This window comes from Hibiscus syriacus, unplaced genomic scaffold, assembly GCF_006381635.1.
Source record: "Hibiscus syriacus cultivar Baekdansim isolate YM2019G1 unplaced genomic scaffold, ASM638163v2 tig00110260_pilon, whole genome shotgun sequence".
In the NCBI taxonomy this organism is placed as follows: Eukaryota; Viridiplantae; Streptophyta; class Magnoliopsida; order Malvales; family Malvaceae; genus Hibiscus; species Hibiscus syriacus.
The window spans coordinates 685,319-705,953 of record NW_024062651.1 but is presented as its reverse complement, the minus strand read 5'-3'; the positions used below and the strand labels follow the sequence as shown (position 1 = coordinate 705,953).

Here is a 20,635-nt window from a genome sequence, read left to right as displayed (position 1 = left end):
TATAAATAATCTCTGAACTTTTGAAACTTGTTTAGTTCATTTATATTTTGGTCCCTGCCGTTATATTTTGCTGATGTGGCAATTAACCCTCTGTTAACTTTTTTTTTGCTGACGTAGCTTCTTCTTCTTCTTCCACTCTCTCTCTATCTGACGCACACAAACACAACATAACTTGATTCCAAGCTCGTCTATATGAAGCTTTCACCATTCTCATTTCTCTCAATCAATTTTCACACAAAAATAATAAAAAATAACATGGCGGTTTCTGACTCTTTGGTTCGTCGAAACCAATCCCCATTTCCATTTCTCATATCTAAAAGATAAAAAATCAACCTGGTATACCCCTTCTTAAAACTGAAAACGAAAACACATTGAAAATGCTTAGCTTCCATGGCGATTTTCAGACTCTGAGCAAATAGATACTAAGTTTAGGAGCTTCATTACTATCAGGATTCATCATATAGAAAGTTTTAGAATCTCTAGACCCAACAATTCTCTGGAAATTAGCCCTTATATACATAAGCTCACCGTCGCCGGCTCAGGCGTCTCGGTCGTCGGTAGAACCCCAGCTCCCATGAAGATAGTTCCACGGCTTTCAAAATGTTCCATTCTTTAGCCCCACAGTCCCTTCTGGTTGCAAACCCACATTTCTTTCCATTACAATAAGCTCTCCAAACCAGCTATTGGAGTAATCTCGTACCAACCTGGATTCCATTTCCTGAACCAGACTGCTAATGGGGGTGCCGAGTTCAACGAGGAAATCTGGTAGGGAATCGGGTTGTTTCTGAAAAGCAAAGTGGACATGGCCACGTCTGGAACCGAAAATGGTGCCGATAACTCGAGGTCCGAGACCACTACCGAAGGGCGGGTTTAAACAGTTCTTCCCAAAAGAAATGAGAACATCTCGGAGCCTGGTAGTGGCGACTGCTTGAAGCTTCTTCTTCCTGGGTGTGGGAGCACCAACATGGGTTTTAGGTTTAAGAGATTCTGCATGATTCTTGTGTTGTTGATCATTGGGGTTTGAAGATGTGTGCTTGAGTGTTGAGCCTTGTTCGACATAGTCGTCGTCTTCAGTTCCAACTTTGTGGGTCTAGTGGAAATTGTGTATTTTGGAGGTGTCTTGAGAGGTTTTTGCCATTAATGAAGAATTGTGAAATGGAGAAAGAAAGAAGGAATAGTAGTGTAGAGAATGAAAGAATGAAAGAAGATGTCCATAAAGAGAGAGGAAGAAGAAGAAGAAGCCACGTCAACAAAAAAAAGGAACTAAGGGTTAACTGTCACGTTAGTGAAATATAACGGAAGGTAAAGGTAAGGACTGAAATGAAAATGAACTAAAAGTTCGATGACTGTATTGTAAGTTTTAAAAGTTAGGTGACCAAAATTCAAGTGTCTTAAAAGTTTCGGGACTATTTATATATTTTACCGATAAATTTTTTACTTATAGTGGTCCTTGTAAATTCAAATAGAAATGTTAATAAGCTATCAAAAAAATTAATTTCATTGGAAAGTTTTAATGTTTAAATTAAAAGTTAAAACATAAAAAAAATGATTTTCCGTCCATATTCTTTCATATCGTTTTTCTTTATTACAAGGCACACAACAAATTTATTTTATTTCCAGTTTTATATCTCATCCTTTCATTTTTCATCCAACCAAACAAAGTCTTAGGATTTATAGGGTGAACATAAATTTAGAATTATGGAAAATTAAAGGGATAGAAAATTAGAAACACAAAATATTAACATTTTTATATCATCGTGTGCTTACTGGGAAGGAGGAAATATTAAAAAATTGTATTTTCTTTTTCATTTTTTGCTTGTTAGAGTTAAAAAATGACGAAAGTTACTTGGATTGAAAAAATTAACAATAATATTCATGTGTTTATGTTTTGGTCATCTAATTTATTTTTTAAAATCATATCTAAGGTTACGTTTTGACTTTGTTTTACTCGTCGGTACTTAAAAAATGAACAATATTATTCACGTGTTACTATAAGATCATGCCAAGTCATAATTGAAAAAAAATAATATGCTAACCACATCGTTAATCTTTTTAACAATGAGTAATCATAACATAACAGTAAGTACAATTTAAAAATAAATAATTGAAAGAACGAAATAGAAACAAAATAGTAGGTGGATGATCAAATAAATAATTAGGTTAATTACAAAATAAGTTCCTAAATTACAATGTTTTCCCTAAATAATTGCTCAAACTTTTTTTTGAATTATTTAAATATCTATTGTTACAAACATTACTATTTTAAGTGTCTAAATCCTTAAAAGTCATTAAATTTTAGGTTAAAGTATATAAATAGTACCTGAACTTTTAGGACACTTACATTTTGGTCACCCAACTTTTGAAACTTGCAATACAATCATCGAACTTTTAGTTCGTTTTTAATAAGTCCCTGTTATTACCTTGCGTTAGTTAGGGCTGACGTGGTACTTAATCCCGTTAACTTTTCTGACATGGCAATAATAGTTTTTTTCTTTTTTTGTTTCTTCCTTATTTCTTCTTCCTTCTTCTTCTTCTTCTTCTTCATATCAAATATTTATAAATAGATTTGTGCAATAAAACGACTAGAGCTGTAAATGAGCAAAACTTACAAAAATGGCACTTTTTGTTACCATTCATGAAAATTAAACAAACACGTTGATAAAGATAAAATAAAAATGTCTATAAACAACTCAAAACTTGTTCAAGAAGTAGAGACTACAAGATGGGGGTGAGAGACAGTAATGAACGATATGATAAAATACTGAAGTTTGAAGACAATATAATCATTTTAAGCACTCACCTCTTCAATGAAGTCAATATAGAGAAGAGCGCCATGCTTAAACTGAGTTCCACCACTGGGAAATGTGAGGTACTCTCTAATTACTTTAACCCAGTTATGATAACCCTTAATTTGTGCCAACTAAGTATGGGGAACGTTACGATACCATATCTACAGCAGCAATAACTCATTCGTTAATTCATATCTTCAAGCACAAAATTAAAGCGAAAAAGTGAACCAACAAATGTGACGTAAAAGTATATTCTCTCTGCTTTTTGGCCACCCAATTGGGCGTTTTCAGTGGGATTGTTGTTTGAGTTCAACAGGGACAAGTCACACCTAACTAAGAAGAAAAAGAAGAAAAAGAAATGAATGAAAGAGGGGGAGGAAGAAGAAGAAAAAACTATTATTGCCACATCAGAAAAGTTAACGGGGTTAGGTGCCACGTCATCCTTAACTAACGGAAAGTAACAGTAGGGACCTTATTGAAAATAAACTAAAAGTTTGATGATTGTATTACAAGTTTCAAAAATTAAGTGACCAAAATGCAAACAACCTAAAAATTAGAGGACTATTTATATATTTTACCCTAAATTAAAGAACACATTGTATTCAGCAAATTTTGAAAATTTTATGAAAAAAAAAAAAAAAATCTGTTCCCCACCCCATACAAACCCCTCCCCCCACCCCCCAGTCACTGCAACGAGGACTCTATTTCATCTTCTTCATAAATTTATGCTTTTGAGAATCTCAACCGGCGATGAAATGGCCGGCATGAATTGAACAAGGTACAGTGGACTTGCTTATGTTTATCACGATGAAGATGAAACCCAGAAACAAAGCATTCAAATGGTGAAGATCAACAGTTACCCAACTCTTCGGTCTAAATTTCTCTATTTTTTATTGTTTAGATCTTCTAGATATCTATGGTGGACTGAACCGATGCAAATTTTTATTTTAAAGCTTAGTTTGAAGGATTGTAAAGCAGTAATTGTTTGTGATTGATTTTTCCAAATGGGTGAAAGATTTGTTTTCGCTTTCGGTGAACAAGGTGAAGGATTTAATTCGGTTAGTTGGAGGTGAACGACGATAGATGAATGGCCGTACCGCGTGGATCAGTGTTCGGAGATGATCACCGGTGGAAGTAAAAGATTAGAATCAAGATTAAAGAATATGGAGCTTTTTTGAAATTTAGAAATTAGGGTTTTCTAAAATATTAATAATTTTTAAATTTTTTATTTTAAATAAAATTTTCAAAATTATTATAACATGACATAAGTAACTTAAGGAAAAATTTTAACGTCAGTTGTGATTCAAACATAAAAAAATAATGATATTTGTAACGTTAGATATCTTGATGATTAAAATAAATTTAAACATCTCTTTAAAGAAACAATATAGTATAAACATTTATTTTATAATTAAACCTAAATAATTTGCTCTAATAATGATGCAGAAAATGGAGATTTCCATTGATTCAAGTGAGAAGAAGTCAAAAGAAAAGTTGTACACAATTTTATTAGACATTTTCTCATGTCAGAAATATGACCTTATTGTTCAAGAAAAAAATGGATTATAGTCAACTAAGATACACCTAAAAAAATTTCAAACGCAAATACGATAGGAACCGACGTGAAATTTTATATTAGAAGTGAATTTACAAAATTTTAATAAAAATAAAAAAAAATATTAATAAAATATAAAAAAATATTTAAATTACATGAATATTTAAAATTTTTAAGAGCCCGTCAACTTCCCTTGATCCATCGCTGATTGTGATAACGGTAAAGTTTCCCTACACATATACATTCGGTCTTTCTCCACTGTGTGTGGATCTCTTCTGCATGCTAGCTTCAAAGTGTTGAATGGCAGGTTTATAAATGATACAGATGAACTGGAAAAGCTAATTTTATCAGTAGAGGAAGAAAAACAACAACAAATCATCCAAATCTCACACCTCGAATTTAGGGTAAAAACATATTTTTCATGCATAGACCATTGACATCATCATACTAAAGAAAATTCAGGGTAAAAATGTAGTACAAACGTCTGACAAGCACCTACAGACAGATGGATCAATCATCTGTTCCATTTGGGAATTCCAAGCTCTCAGCCACCCATTTATCCTCACTGATGGGCACCACGGTGATACCCTGTGGAAATGTAATGTCAGGGTAACATAGATAAACTCTGAACCTGTTGTTGAGTAAATAGCTCCTCGATTCGAGTCCAAAATCGAGAGATCGGAGATGTCGACATATGTTGATTCACAAGAGATCGAATTCGAGCCCTCTTTGTCTACCTTTTTCACTTTTTGAACTCCATCTACCAGGCAACAATAAGCCACACACGAATGAATTTAAGGCATTTAAGTAAAAAGTGTGGTTTGAAAATGAAGAAATAGAATATTGGAGCAAGGTGAAAATATTTACCTTCTTTGGCATGTTCTTCGTTTTCTACAGCAGGGGTTAAGTCTGAACCGGGCGCAGATTTGAGAGTTTCCCCTTGGAAGCCTGAAATGGGAAAATTAATCAGCAGGAGACGGGTACTAGCAAGTGATTTCTTAGGTTCTACTAGCAAACTACACCCTTTTTTTTCCCCTTGATTCGACTCGTAATTTTATTAACTCAACTTGAAAAAACTTAAAACAAAATTCAAGTTATACAATAGGACTTAAATTTTTAATAACTCGTAATTTCAAGTTCAAGTTTGAGTCGAGTCCCTCATATATGTATTTCGCATATGAATATATATATATATATATATGGTTATAAAAAACTATTTAAATTAAAATCAATTAGTATCGTAATATTATAAATATTTGTCATTAAACTTAAATAGAAACTCGAACAAGTCGACACGATCCCAATAAATTTTAGATAAAATTTAAGTTCGCAAATATGACTCGTTATCTCGACTCAATCGATTACTCACCCTAATTTCTACTTTAGAAAAATAAACGTACATACATCCTAATACATTAGGGTTAGGTAACCAATGTCATAATAGTTTTGATCTCAAAAGAACATCAGTGCTTAAGGACATTAATAGTAACATTTGAAGAAGATAAAAGACCTTCTTTGAGTGAGACAGGCACAGATTTAGAGCAAGAATCGGAGTTAACAATATTGGTAGTGGAATTTGCCAACTCTTTTCCTTCTACTTGCACGTCTTCTGTAAGGAAAAATATTGAATAAATATGAGCTAGCTAATAATTTATTCCATTTCTAAAATTTTATAAATTCGTCTAAATTCAATAATTTTCGAAAATAAGAAAATAATTAAAACGAAATCAACGTAGAAAAATGTAGAAAATATGCGAGAGGATGATTTAAGATTGGTTAGATTGGTGTAAGCAAGTTTAGCAGCGTTGATCTCAGCTTCCTTTTTGGATTTCCCTCCTTTCCCAGGAAAAACATGTCCTTTCACTTCAACGCTTGAGAAAAACGTAGGCCTGTGAGGCTCACCACATTGAGTTGTCTTATAATCTGGTAAACTCCATTCTTCTCTCCGAGTCAACTCTTGCAACAGATTCTTGTACATTCCTAACTCAGGCTGTTAAAATGTAGAAAAAGAATACTCATTTTGTTAATCTGGTGGACCCTGAAATAAAGAGGGAAGAACACAAGGATACCTCTTGAACAGGATTTGCAGCAGCAAGGGAATGGGAGGAGTGAAGGAAAGCGGACTTAGCGGCGTCGTTTTGTGCTTCTTTACAAGATTTGAAAGGGACAGAGGAGTGAAACGAGGTGCCGTTGAGGAAGACGGAGGATTTGAAGCAAGGATTGTGATCAGGGCCATCTTTCATGGAGGTGTACCATGGCAATGCCCATTGCCTTTGCTGGCAAAGCTCTTGCAACTTCGACTTGTACATTTTCTTTTCTTTTCTTTAGCAGAGACAAGTGAAGGAAATGAAAAGATTGTGAAGAATGACAAAAATTGTGAAGCTTTTGGTATTAGAAAAAGTGGCAGATGAAATGGCAACCGCGAGATCTGTTTCTTGTGTGTGTACTTTCTATTATTAATATTTGGGTAAAGTATAAAAATGGTCCTCTGACTATATGATAATATTTTATTGAGTCTCTCGACTTTTAAAAGCTATAACATGATCCTTCAGCTCTAGGATAAAATTTATCGAGTCCCTAACTATTAAAAGTTATAAAATGATCACATGATTATTCAAATTACCAAGCTCATCGTTTTTCATTAAAAATTGACAATCATCTAAGCTGGATGTTAACCTACTGGTTGTGATAAGATAAATTTGATATTAGAACCGTTTGAATTGTATAGTTGTTTGAAAGTCTAAGATCAAATTTTATTATATCCTAGTCAATAGGTTAACGTCCAATTTAAAAAGATGTCAATTTTTAATGGAAAATGACAAATTTGAAATATATAAATAGTAAAGTAATCATTTTGTAACTTTTAATAGTCGATAGACTCAACAAATCAACCCTATAATTGGAGGACCATTTTGTAACTTTTAATAAGCAAGAGACTCAATAAAACATTACCATATAATAAAGGAACTATTTGTATACTCTACCCTTAATTTTCCACGCTGAATTTAGTAAATGCGTCCAATCATGTGAAAGATTAGGATTGGAAGATATATTCTAGATTTATAATTACAAGTTTTCAGTTGATGCACGAGATCAGATTGGATTATAAAAAAATATAATATAAGAAGATTAATATCTGATTAAATAATTATTTTTCATTTTTATTTTTAATAAATTTAATTTTAATATTTTATTTTGTGATAAAATGTTCTTTAAATGTATAGGAATCATTAGTTATCTATTAGTCAACGTTTATGGCTAATGTGGTAATTTTAAAATATTGGGTGACACAAATCACGTGTCTGAAGTGATAATGTGACAATGTCACATATCTAACGTGGTGACGTGGCATTATTATGACGGTTTAAAAATATTTGTCAGAATTATTTGATCGTGTAAAAATATTAAGTATTTATTATAAAAATACCCAAAGTTACGGATCGGGTATCCAACCCATTATTTTTCTTGCATATCCAGGTCGGTTCCGAGTAAAAAAAAAATCCTTTAACCGGATTGCCATGGACCCGGTACTTGATTGCATTTTTAATTGAATTGATTATTATTATTTTTAATCCAAACTGCATAACCTAAAGATGTTGAGAATATTCAAGTTAATACTCTAATGCATGGAAATTTCATTTCAACCAACTTTGTAGTTAATTAATGAAAACAACGCTTTTTAGGGTCTTAGTATATAATGTAAATCATGTACACACCATCATATAAGCAAATCCCAGGTAGAACTTATCATTGATAGTTTCTTTTTCCCGAGAAACAAACGGAGAGAGAAGTGAAGAAAGAATCTGACATCCAAACTCAAGAATCTGACAGTAACCCCATTTTTTCTTTTTCACATCCCCAGATTTTATAGAGTTTCTTCATCTATCTCTACTACATTCTTCCCAAATGCAGCAGTAATGTGCATTTTGTTTCTTGAATGAACTTTTTGGAATTGGTTTTACTTGATGATCTGAATTCAGTTTGCTTGCAAGAAACGGGTGTTGGATTTCTGTGTTCATTTATCAAATGCAGCAGCACTGAGATAGAGAATGACAACTTAGAATCATTCACTCCTTGAAATTAATACATATGTTTATTTTTTATTTGTAAAAATAAAGAATTGGGTATCCTATTACACGAATCAATGGATACTCGAGTTTTGTGACTACGCGACTTATATGTATTCGAATATTACGGGTCGGATCATGTGCCCTTTTTAGTACTTTGAGTACCTGAAAAATTAACAGTTAAATATTTTGGTATAATTATACATTTGGTCCATGTTACTTATATATTCTATCTATTTGATTATTATTTTAATAAACTAAAATAGATTTAACACTTGAAAGAAAGCTTAGTTGTTTGCGTTACCAAGAAAATGTTCAACCATTGAATCAAGACTATTATTTAGTGCTAAATAGACAACATGTGGTATACATTTTGAATTTTTGTGGATAAATACAAATATAATATGTAAATAGGACCAAATTGATAGAATATGTAAGTAGCAAGGAACAAATGCGTAATTATACTAAAATTTTGAACTACCATGTCACATTCTCAATTAAATGTTAATGTCATGTAACTTGATTGACAGACTTAAATAATTAAATTGTTTGATTAGCAAATTTTCAAAATCAATGGTTAAAATGAGAGTTAAGTGGTAAGTTGGATCAAAATTACGGCCATAGCGTTTGTGACAACATCGATTTTGAAGAACTCACCCTTGCCAATGGATACTGTAATTTCTAAAGCCAAATGTTATTTCCCACCGAGTGCTTTATGTGGCAACAACTGGTGTGCCTGGAAATGGGACTTACACCAGTAAATTTGGACAACCATTTGGTCTTTGAAGATCCCCCAAAGGATTCCATTATTCCTTTGGTTCGTCATGACCAACCAAAAGCGTAATCGGCAACGAGCCAACGAATCCATTCTCCATGTAAATTTACCAGGAGAGTTTCACCGCCTTTCTCCGCCAGCACATGGCTTTAATGTTCTGGTTAACGGTCACATTATTTCTTTCTCTGTGTTTAAATACTTTGAATCTCCTCTGAGCTTTCAGTTTGCTCCCTAAACTGTTTCTTGATTTTGCAGTTACTCTCTCCCTCTGTTTCTCGCAGCCATGGCATCGCCTTCACAGCTTTCCCTCAAACAACTTCGTGATTTTCACCACATCGATCGCATTGCTTATTCTAGACTTATAACCCTTAATTCCGACCCTTTCCATGCAATGAAAATCGTTGCCTTCTGGAATACTCTTGAAAAAATTGGCATCAAACACTTGGTTTATAACCTTGAACGATTCTCTGATTCATCGCTTTTCTCTCTGGCCAAAGACTCCGTCCTCTGCTTGCAATGCCTCTACTCTTCTTCCCAACAAATCTTCCCATGGCTCCGTCTCGATTTCCCGGAGATGAACAAACTTGTTTCTCAAGAAATCTTGTTGGGGTTTCTCGTTAAGAACAGGGAGATCCTTAAAAGGATGATCAAGGGTTTTGTGAAAGATGTGTGTGAGGCAGCGTTTCTCCAACAAAATTTGGGTCACAAGCGATCTTACCCTTATGGTGGTCAACCCAATTCTGTAACTGCGACAGATGAAAACAAGGAGGTTTTGAAGGAGGGTAAAATTGATTGGGAAGACAAAACATTGTTTATGACATTCTCGAGGGGACATCCGGTTTCAAACAAAGAAATCAAAGGTTTCATAGCGGGTAAATTCGGGAGTCGTGTGGAGGCAATCTGTATGGATAAAAACCCAAAGCAGCGTTTGTTCGCCTGTGTTGTTCTAAAGTCACACGCAGACATGTCCAGGATTGTTGGGACTAACAAACTAGCGCAACACGTCATTAATGGCAAACAAGTTAGGGTTCGAAGATTTGTCCCCAAAAGTAATTTTCTTATGAAAACAGGTTAGCTGCATTCATTGCCATGTTATTGCAGTAATTAGTGGTAAGCAGTCTTTAGACAATGATTCATGACAAGATGAACAACATTCTTAGTTTACAGTTTTCTATATTCCATATTCCGAGGTTGTAATGCTCTGATTTCTCAATGTTTATCTGTTTGTTTTGCACTGCAATGGATTTATGGTTTGATAGAAATGATATGATGCAAAACGCAAGTTAGTGTTCAAAAAACAAGACAAGTTTATTGGATGTGAAACAAAACTTTAAACATTATCCTCAAAGTGTCAACCACGAGTGTCATAAGCCACTTACTTTTCAACATTCAGATACTAAGCACAAGCAAAGTAATAGCACCCCAACTACGTTAACACCTGATAAACATTATCAAGCCTCCCATTGTTTATATTATCAAATGGCACATCGTTCACATCAAACATGAATGTGTAGTCTTTCTTAGTCAGTAAACAATTGAATTATAACTTATTTTAAGCTCGATGGAACATAAGTGACTCTGGATGCTCTAATCCCTACAACATTATCAAATCGGAGCATAAATGGTCATACTCTCCAACATCGCCAAAGACCAACTACACACGTACCTCCAACATTCCCAAAATGATTCATAATGAACTCGTACATGAGCTGAAATGGAGTCTATGGCATGCAACATATATCTGACACTCGATTTCAAAGGGCAATATAGTGTCATGTTTAAGCTTACTTACATATCAAGTTACATAGCAGAACATGTTAACATCATAGTTTGATATTAGAGATCAAAACATAGCATAATCGAGCCTTAAGCTCCATACTCGCCAAATCATTAATTACCACCTCGATCTCTTAAGAAAAGAGCAAATTCAGAAGGAAAAGAATGTTTCAAATTGTAGTATTTACATGACAGATTAACATATGGAGTTTCATATTCTTCATTCTCTTTAACTTGGGACAGCTATCAAGGCTGACCTGCAGTTTCCCGGGAAAGTGACAGCAAATTACACCGATTCTCAGCTAATTCCAGAGAGTGGAATACCTAACAAAGAAATCCCAACGTTTAAGAAATCATTGACGATGGGGCTCTGGAGTGTGAACTAGATCATGGATGGTAGTTGGACGACAAATGTTGGAGAGAAGTTCTTGACCCGACCATGTCGAGCCAGCAATGAGTTAACTCGTGGTGTTGGGTTATACAGATCCCACCAGACATTCGATGAAACAGGGTTGCAGGCCATATCTGAAGTGATGCACCCAATCTCTGCACCATACAAACCAAGCCCACAGCAAGCATTCTTTGCATCCTCAAACCCTGTTTTTAAGAGAAAAAACATCAAATACATCAAGATATGATCACCCAAAACAGGGACTTAAATAGCGGCGGTGCGTTTGAATCTGTCATTGTATGACTGCGATACCCGCAATCATCGCAATAACGTTTGCTATGTCTGCAATCGTAATAAACGTAACGCAGTAAAAAACGTGACAGCAACTACAATTTAAATCTCTGATCCAAAATAACAAGGATTCATACCAAAAATATGTGGAAAAGATACGATCTTGTTGAGTCCTTGGTAAATATCACAGAAGACAATATGTGCATCGGGCAACTCATCATTGAGCCTAAGAATGCTGTCTTCAAGCAGTACATTATACTTCAAAATCACTTCATTAATCTCCTCAACACAACCCATTGTTCCATTAGCATCATCAGCTTGCCATTGGAAGAAAGAACTTGGGGAACATCCCAAAGGCAATATCCCATCACCACAACTTTCCTCACGTTCATATCATACAAGTTCATCATGGCATGCACCATTTCGTTAACCAAAATATCAGCAAATAAATGGTCGTTGTAATGAACCATTACGCCCGAGAAATTGCGAAGAAAGAGATCGATGTAATCGTCTTTGCCGAACGAGAGGTAGAAAATTGACGATTTGATGAACCGGCTAGAGCTTTCGTGACCAAGTTGAAGTTGCAATAGTTGAACCGTCTCGAACACTTGTCTCAGCTGGTGGTTAAGAGACTGGTGGCCGAGGCTGCTGGCGGTGAGGATCGTGGCGTGAGCCGCGCCGTAGTTGACGCCTCTCAGCAAGCCGTCGATGGTTCCGTTCTGGGTGTAGAATGACTCGGCGTATGGTACACCCATCTTGTTAGCTGCATGCGTTCGGGAAAATCAAAGTTTCAAGAAATGGGGTTTTCAAGAACAGAATTGCAGAAAGAAGAAAGAAAGCAAGAAATTTACCAAGAAGGTAGGGGAGAAGGATGGAATTGGAGCCATTGCAAGGGAGCAAAGAGAGGTTTAAATGGAAGATTGGGTAAAAGAGAGCGTTGGCTCCACAATCCACTGAAGAATCACCCAACACGTACATAGCCGATACGTTCCAGCTTGAATTCTCCTGACTCATTGCCATTCCCATTGAAACGATTGCAACCAAAAACAAAACGAATCCTTCCATCGTCCTTTTGATATTGGGATTCTTTTGCTTTCAGTTGCAGTTTCTTCTTCGTTCGGATACCCTTTGTTTACATTTTATAGCGGGAAATGGATTAAACTAGATGGGACTCCACCTGGAATTGCTCACCAAGATGAAGCCTGGCCCGATATGACATTTTAATAATTTGTTTTATGTATATTTATTAGGGGAAAATATACAAATGATCTCCGATTATAAGACATTGTTTTATTGAATCTCGATAATTAAAGTTACGAAATTGTCCTCAGTACTAAACAACATTGCTTTGTAGAGTTCCTAGTTATTAAAAGTTACAAAATGTTTCAAGCTTGTCTTTTTCTGTTATATTAATAGAAGATTGAGCTGTTGTGATATGATAAAATGACTCTAAAATTTCAAATGATTATCACATCTCTGTTAATATATTAGCGTCCAACTTAGATTGTCATCAATTTTTTTAACAAAAAAAGACGAGTTTGAAACATAAAAGTAGTTGAGTGACAATTTTATAACTTTTAATAGTTTATAGACTTAACAAAACAATGACCTGTAATCAAAGGACCATTTTAAAACTTTTAATAATTAGAGGATTCAATAAAGTAACACCCTATAATTAGATGATCATTTGTGTACTTTACCTTATTTAATATAAATATTATCTTCAAAATCATTATTCTAGTAATAATTAAAATCAGTGAAAATAATAATAATTATTATATACCCTTACAGGGTGACAAGAGTCGTAATTGTCAAATAATTAATAATTTTTCCTAGATAATTATACTAAAAACGCATAATAGAGAAGAAGAGTGTCAATCCACAAGGATTCAAAAATTTCTAATTCTGATTTGATTTGATCTTAAACCAAGAAAGCTGTAAAACAAATACTATTTTTTTTAAATAATCAAGTTAATTAAATAAAATAAAATTAAAGTAATGAAAGCAATAAAAATAATAAAAGTAAATTGTGGAAAAATTAATTATGATGAGAGATAGCCTCCAACTTCATTTTGTCTCAATCCATCTCGATCACTGAAATAAGTTTTACTTTGGTACTTGCTGGTTACAGTCTACAAGGCTCAACCCTTGTAACTTGCTCTTCTCGCTAATGAACTAATTTTCCAAAGCCAATCCTTGTAATTTAGCCCTTATTTGGATTAATTTCGCCTATCGACTTTAACGACAATGCTGATTTAAAACTAGAAAAGTTCGTGTTCGGATTATGGTGTCTCAATGAGAATCGAACCTGATCTTGATTTTCCCTTAGCGGATCGTCGCTAAGTTCGTTATTAGGCAATTGAACTTGCTACAAGCCAATTCTCCTCCCCAACTATAAATCGCAACGTCGATCAAGCCAATGTGCACTTCTTGGATTGAAGATATTGAGATGTCTGAATAAAGGTCAATTGTAACAGCCCAATCATCGGGTCAGTGACCAGAATGTAAGAAGTTTAAATTCAGTGGTTTAATTAGAATATTAGAATAACTTGAAAAGTTTAAGGATTTATTGTGTATATGTTTGTGTAGGAGTGAATATCAAATTTGGATTAGTGGAAGGAGATAAACACGTGGGTATTAAAGGAAAGAAAAGAGAAGTCTGGAAACCCATTTCTTATCTCTTCTTCGTGCCGTGAACTCCTCCATTAAAGGTAAGTTTTGTAAATTTGTTGGCTCATTCAATTTTTGGTTTGGTAATGAAAGAATGGGTGTTATATAAGCTTAAAGAAAGCTTGTATAAGATTAAAACAACAAGAGGATTGTTTTAGAAAGGGATTTGTAAAATGAGTTTTGAAATAAATTGTTAATTTGGTGTAGTTTTTGGAGTTTTATTTGGATATTTGACTTGTTAATGATCAAATTAAGAAATTAGGAGTAATAGAAATGATTAAGAACTTGTTTGAAAATTTGGTATGATTTTGAGATCCAAGTGTTTAAACAAGATTTTAGATATTTAAGAGTAGTAACTTAGGACAGGTTGGGTTGGATGTATAAGGGTGAGCTTAAAGGCTTTATGTGTGATAAAAATAAGAGATTTAAGAAGATTTTGGTTGATTTTCGATTTGAAAATAGCAATTCTGGGCATGGAGTATCGGTATCGTTAGAACAATATCGATACTTCAAGGCAAAATCAGTGGATTTCGAAGGGTGGTATCGGTACTGGTTGTATAGGGTATCGATACTAGTTGTATAGGGTATCGATACTGAGTGGTGAGTATCGATACCATTTTCAAGATAAAATTCTAGAACGTCAGAATGGTATCGGTACCGTAGGGGGTATCGATACCAATGAAGGGAAGTATCGGTACTGTAGTGATATTACTGATACTACTAAGCATGAAATGAGGAATTAAATGTTTATTTCAACTTAATTTTTTTATGATTGAATATAAGTGATTCGAATATATTGATGTTCGATTGTTTTGTGTAGTTGTTGAATATAATCAACTTCCGATCAACTCAACATATTAAGATTCAATCCCAAAAGTGTTAAGGATTTCAGTGAGACAAAAGTGAGTGCAACTTCTCGGTTTTGTAATAGAATTGAGGAAGGCTTGCGATAAGCCAACCTCAGTGTTTTCAATCGAAAACATTTCAATTTCTTTTATGTTATATTTTATAATGTTTTATTTAAATTATATATATGAAATATATGTTTTATGATTATGTCTATATGATTATGGAAATGTGATCTTTGAATTTGTTTATTCTAAAAGACCCAATGTGAAAGTACATATGTGAATAAAAGATACTTTGAATAATTAATTATAAATAATTATATGGTTAAAAGCCCAAGGTATATGTATGAGGATTAGAGGTATAGTTGGCATGCCAAGAGTCGAGGGTTCTATGTGGTCCTTCGGGACAATTATGTAGCACTTCGGTGCAAATTACGAGCTGTGGTGACAACATTACTGCACAACCTCAATATACTCAAATACCTAGAGTTCTCAGTAGTATACATTGGGCATTTGGAATAAAGCTATACAAAGTGAATGATATACATAAGTATATTTTTTTGATATGGAAAATAAAATTTGAATTCTTTATAAAACTTTTCGATGTAAACTAATAAAAAATTTCGTTTATCAAGCTAGTACTCTTAGTATTTACCTCACTAAGTTATCGACTTAGCGTGTGATTTCCTCACGCGTAGGTGTGAAGAAAGCTGAAGATTGAATGGTTGAGGATAGCATACCCTGTGAAGATCAAATCAAGACCAATTAAATGTAGGATTTTGTTCATTTTGTAAACTGTTGGCATGCACTATACGTTTAATTTGAAATGCTCTGATCTATTTTGTAAACTCATATATTTTGTATCTATGTAAATTATCAAAGCTTTTATGTAAGTTTAAATGTGAAATTGTTATCTTATTTAAGTTAAAGTTTTCTACCTTTTTATCTTGATCAAAATTTAAATTTGTCTTTATTTGTTAATTACCTATGATTTGAAAAGTTAATGTAACACCTCGGATTCGTATCCGGGTCTGGTACGGGTTCAGGTTGTTACATTTAATGGTATCAGAGCCAGGTTTAAGTGGTTTTAAGTTCAAAATAAAGTCGTTTTTTGAATTCAAAAGAATATATGCCAACTTTTAATTAAGTCTTTCTGATCTGATAAGGTGATAAGTATGTTATTTCCTTGTAATACATTTGTGAATTAATCTTATTAGATGTCGAATTTTGAGGGCTCTCGAAGTGAAACGGGAGATAGAATGGAAGAGAGTAGTAACTCACCTGCCTCGAGCAGGTAGGGTGAGGAACAAGCATATCAGGGAGTGTCTGTACAAGATCATGGTATCTTTTTCTAGATGTTGGATGTGATTCTGCCGCGTTTCCAACCGTCTGCTCCCTCAACCCCTAAGATGAATGTCCCTAAGGAGATGAGAAGCCTAGGAGTGCCTTAATTTAGAGAAAAAGTTGAGGAATGTGAAGTTTCTATTGATATGTGGCTTAATGACCTTAAGATAATGCTAGAGAATCTTCATTGTTCTGAAATGGAGAAACTGGATGGTGCAGTTTCGTTATTGCGAGGTCAAGCTAGGATTTAGTGGTCTAATGTGACTATGAGAGCTGTAAGGGACCAGGTGACATGGTCATTTTCTTGAAAAAATTTAAGAACAAATACATTGAGGATCAATTCATTCGGCAGATGAAATAAGAATTCATGAGTTTAAAGTAAGTGAATCGCACTATATATGAGTTTGAGAACGAATTCAACATGCTGAGTCGATTTACGAAAACGTTGGTTCCTACAGAGAATGACTTCTGTGATTGGTTTGTGGAGGGTTTACTGCCTCGATTGAAAGAATTACTGTTGGCACTCAACCTTTCTTCATTCCAAGAGGTAGTGAACAGAGCTAAAGCACTGGAGCGAGCTCAAAACGAGAGGTTTGTGGAGCAGAGGACATGGTGGAATAAGAGAGCTAGTGCGTCGTCTAATGCTTCCCAATCAAATAAAAGTCGAGGTTCGAGTTCTCGACCTCAGACTAGAGTAGAATCTGCAGTATCCTCAGGTAGAGGATCAAATCCTGGAAGAGCCAGACAAACTCACTCAGTGGAGTCCGGAGTGGATAGGCCAAATCAATGTCAGCACTGTGAGAAACATCATAGTGGTGTATGGCGAAGAGTCTCCGGAGCTTGTTTTAAGCGTGGAGAGGCACAATAATTTATTCGAGACTGTCCATTGATGACGGGAGAGCCTACCCAAATAGAAAGATCCACTGATGCACCTTTGAGAGGAAGATGTTGAGGTAGAGGAAGGAATCAGTATGAGTCAATCGCTCAACCTGAAGTGCGTTCTACCGCTTGAGTGTACAATCTAAAGACCAGTGAAGATTGTGATGATCCTGAAATCATTGTAGGTACTTTTCAGATAGCTGGTAAATCTGTTTTAGTTCTGATTGATCTGGTATTGAATTATTCATATGTTAGTAGTAAATTGGTAAAAGACTTAAGAATTCTGTTAGAACCTATTAGTAGTGAGGTTATTGTGACTAATCCGTTAGGACATAGTGCTCAGGTGAGATAAATCTATCGAGGGTGTCCCATATGGATTCAGGAAATTAAATTCCATGCTAATCTAATGGAATTACCCTTTGATGAATTCGAGGTTATATTAGGTATGGATTGGCTCTATCATTATCACGCGAATGTGGATTGTTAATTCAAACGAGTTATGGTGAAAAGTCTTGATGGTTTAGAAGTTAGTGTAGTCAGCGAGAGAATCAATTATTTAGCTAATGTGATATCGATGATGTCGGCTCAGAAATTAATGCAACAAGGATGCCAAGCGTATATTGCTAATGTAATCGATACTAGGGCCAAAGAAAAGAAGCTTGAAGACATTCCGACAGTCAGTGAGTTTCCAGAGGTATTTCCAGAAGAATTACCTGATTTACCTCCAGATAGGGAGGTTGAGTTTCAGATTGAAGTAATGTCAGAATCAACACCGATTTCAATGGCTCCTTACATGATGGCCCCAAAGGAATTAAAGAAGTTAAAGATTGAATTACAAGAACTTTTAGATAATGGATTTATCAGACCTGTTGAGTTAATCGATTGACGAATATGGCCAAGAGGGGGGTGAATTGGCAATTAAAAAATTTGGTGGAAGCTTTTGCAGAAAATTGAAAGAAATTGCACAGCGATTTAGAGTGGTTCGACTTTATCAACCATAGTCTACGTCCACTACCTTAGCTATCCACACTAAGGATTTTCCAACAAATTCACTAATTTGTTCTTTCTTTTGAGGCCAAAGAGATAACCTTACAACTCCCTCAAGAATATACCCCAATTCTTGAGAACACTCTTTTCTCAAAGAGAAATACAAATTTGCAAACTTACAAGAAAAACCTCATAAGGTAAATATGTTTGCACAATTCTAGAAGAAAGAAAGAACACTCAAGAATAAATACAATTGAGCACAATAAGTTTTCTTGAAAGCAAAATGAATATTGAATGAAAAATAGGCTTGAAATGCTCAAACTTGAGGTTTGATGCTTTCTTTTTGATTCTCTCTTGATTCTAATTGCTTGATGTTTCTTGTTATTGATCAATGGCTTCTAAGCTTGCTTAAATACACCTTGAATCAGTTCTGAACGTTGCTGATAATTAGTGGAGTCAATAGAGCCGTTATTGTGTGAAAACAATTAATTTTCTGGGTGGGAGCGTCTCATGCATCGATGCATGACCATTATGCATCGGTGCATTAGTGTGAAATTTCAAATATTTTGACCGTTGGACTCCTAGTGCATCGGTGCACTAAGAGTGCATCGATGCATGAAGTGCATTCGATGTTTGAAAAATAGCCTGGTGCATCGATGCATGGCTTGTGCATCGATGCATGAAATGCATTCGATGTTCAATTAAATCATAGGTGCATCGATGCATGGTTTGATGCATCGGTGCATCACCTTGAATAATTGTTTTAAGGCTTGATTTTGGTTTAAAATACTTTATGAAAATTGTTTCAAAAATAGTTTAAGTACAAATCACAATTTTACACATTTAGTAAGGATTAAAATTGATCTTGAAAAACTTGGAGTAATAATTTGATATTCAATTAATTGAATCGAATATAAATTGTAAAATCATTTGTAAAATCTTAAAATTCATTTAACTTAATTTGTTATATCGAAATATCAAAAATGTTTTCAACAATCTCCCCCTTTTTGATATAACAAAACACTTGAGTAATTTTAAGATTTGTTTAAGAATTTATTTTTGGAATCGATTTTGAAAAGTTTACTCCTCCTTACTATAGCACATCTTAAATCTTCTCCCCCTTTTTGTTAAATCAAAAAGACTCTATAAAATGTTTTAAACAAGAATTCTGAAAAACATTAGCCAATTGATTTAATATTTGGTCATATAAAACAATTAGAAGCTGCTAAGATCACAATCAAAAGAGAGATTAGCCATTAGTTCCATAAATCAATATTCATAATAAAATGTGAAATGGCATAATTGGTCATATATCTAATGATGCAAAAATAAATAAAGTTCAAACCAAATATATTAAAATAAGTTTAAACGTCCAAGCATCCAAAACAAAAAAATATCCAGGCAAACATAAACATCCAAATCAAAGTGTTTAACAATCCATGTATTTAAAGTTCAAAACCAAACATAAGTAAATAGAGTTCAACCATCCATAGCGGGATCGGGAGGAGGAGGAGGATATCGAGCTCGTATCTCGAGAGAAAGACTATCCAAACGCTCGTTCATGTCTCGTTGTTGAGTTCCCAAGGACGTAAGGTGGGACTCAATGAAAGAAAATCGAGACTCCATGGATGCCGTATGCAAGGAAAAAGACTCCATAAAAGATAGAAAATATGATGGCATAGGGTCTTCTTGCCGTGCGGGTTCCGTAGCTGGAGGAGCATCGTCGGGAATTTCCTCATCAATATCTCGCATGAGCTGCTGAAGTTCCGGATTTTCGTCCGTATCTTGTTCTGGAGGAGGAACGCGAGAAGAGCTAGGAGCAGCTCGTGAAGAACTAGCTCCCGGGGTTTGCTTACCGGGTCGAAAAGACCGTAATCCGGTGTCCTCATCCAATTTGCAATCCGATTTCTTTAAGGATGTGATATTGATTGGGTTTTGGAGCGGGATAGGATTGTCGAGGGAGACATCTAGGCCGAGTTTGATAAACAAATTTCTTAGTAGACAACCATAAGGTAGGGTTTCTACATGCTTTGAAGGAATGGCGTTTATGATATCGACAAGCGCGCTAAAGACAATATATGGAAAATTGATTTTCTTTTTGTTCTTTATACAGTGCATCCACCATAAGTCCCTAGTACGTAGTGTGGAGTACCGACCTGCGGATGGTCTAAACCACCAAGAGATCATTAAGTGAAGAAATCGATCGTGGTGAGACCTAAGGGTACTGACACCAGCATTAGGGAGATATGGATATTCCACATCT

The 20,635-nt window shown here is 34.7% G+C and overlaps 2 protein-coding genes and 1 pseudogene across 2 annotated transcripts; 1 reads left to right on the top strand and 2 right to left on the bottom strand.

Annotated features, from left to right (window-relative positions):
- Positions 1-4,854: 4,854 nt before the first annotated feature.
- On the bottom strand, positions 4,855-6,669 carry LOC120115249 (double-stranded RNA-binding protein 1-like). The gene is made up of 5 exons (XM_039136003.1): positions 6,414-6,669; positions 6,100-6,334; positions 5,855-5,953; positions 5,109-5,292; positions 4,855-4,993 (listed from the first exon to the last, which is right to left on the bottom strand). The coding sequence occupies exons 1-5, from the start codon at positions 6,651-6,653 to the stop codon at positions 4,855-4,857; spliced, it is 897 nt and encodes a 298-aa protein (XP_038991934.1). The 5' UTR covers positions 6,654-6,669.
- Positions 6,670-9,153: 2,484 nt separating this feature from the next.
- LOC120115248 lies at positions 9,154-10,261 on the top strand. Its single transcript, XM_039136002.1, has 2 exons — positions 9,154-9,251; positions 9,442-10,261. The coding sequence occupies exons 1-2, from the start codon at positions 9,154-9,156 to the stop codon at positions 10,259-10,261; spliced, it is 918 nt and encodes a 305-aa protein (XP_038991933.1).
- Positions 10,262-11,290: 1,029 nt separating this feature from the next.
- LOC120115290 lies at positions 11,291-12,804 on the bottom strand (annotated as a pseudogene).
- Between the last annotated feature and the right edge of the window lie 7,831 nt (positions 12,805-20,635).

Excerpts from the sequence above, each read along its gene's own strand:
- LOC120115248 (XM_039136002.1), top strand. The coding sequence starts at position 9,154 with ATGGGACTTACACCAGTAAATTTGGACAACCATTTGGTCTTTGAAGAT. Across the intron at positions 9,252-9,441 it reads CGTCATGACCAACCAAAAGC|TTACTCTCTCCCTCTGTTTC; the intron begins GTAATCGGCAAC and ends TTGATTTTGCAG.
- LOC120115249 (XM_039136003.1), bottom strand. The coding sequence starts at position 6,653 with ATGTACAAGTCGAAGTTGCAAGAGCTTTGCCAGCAAAGGCAATGGGCA. Across the intron at positions 6,335-6,413 it reads CTGCAAATCCTGTTCAAGAG|CCTGAGTTAGGAATGTACAA; the intron begins GTATCCTTGTGT and ends ACATTTTAACAG. Across the intron at positions 4,994-5,108 it reads GTGTGGCTTATTGTTGCCTG|CTATTTACTCAACAACAGGT; the intron begins GTAGATGGAGTT and ends CGAATCGAGGAG.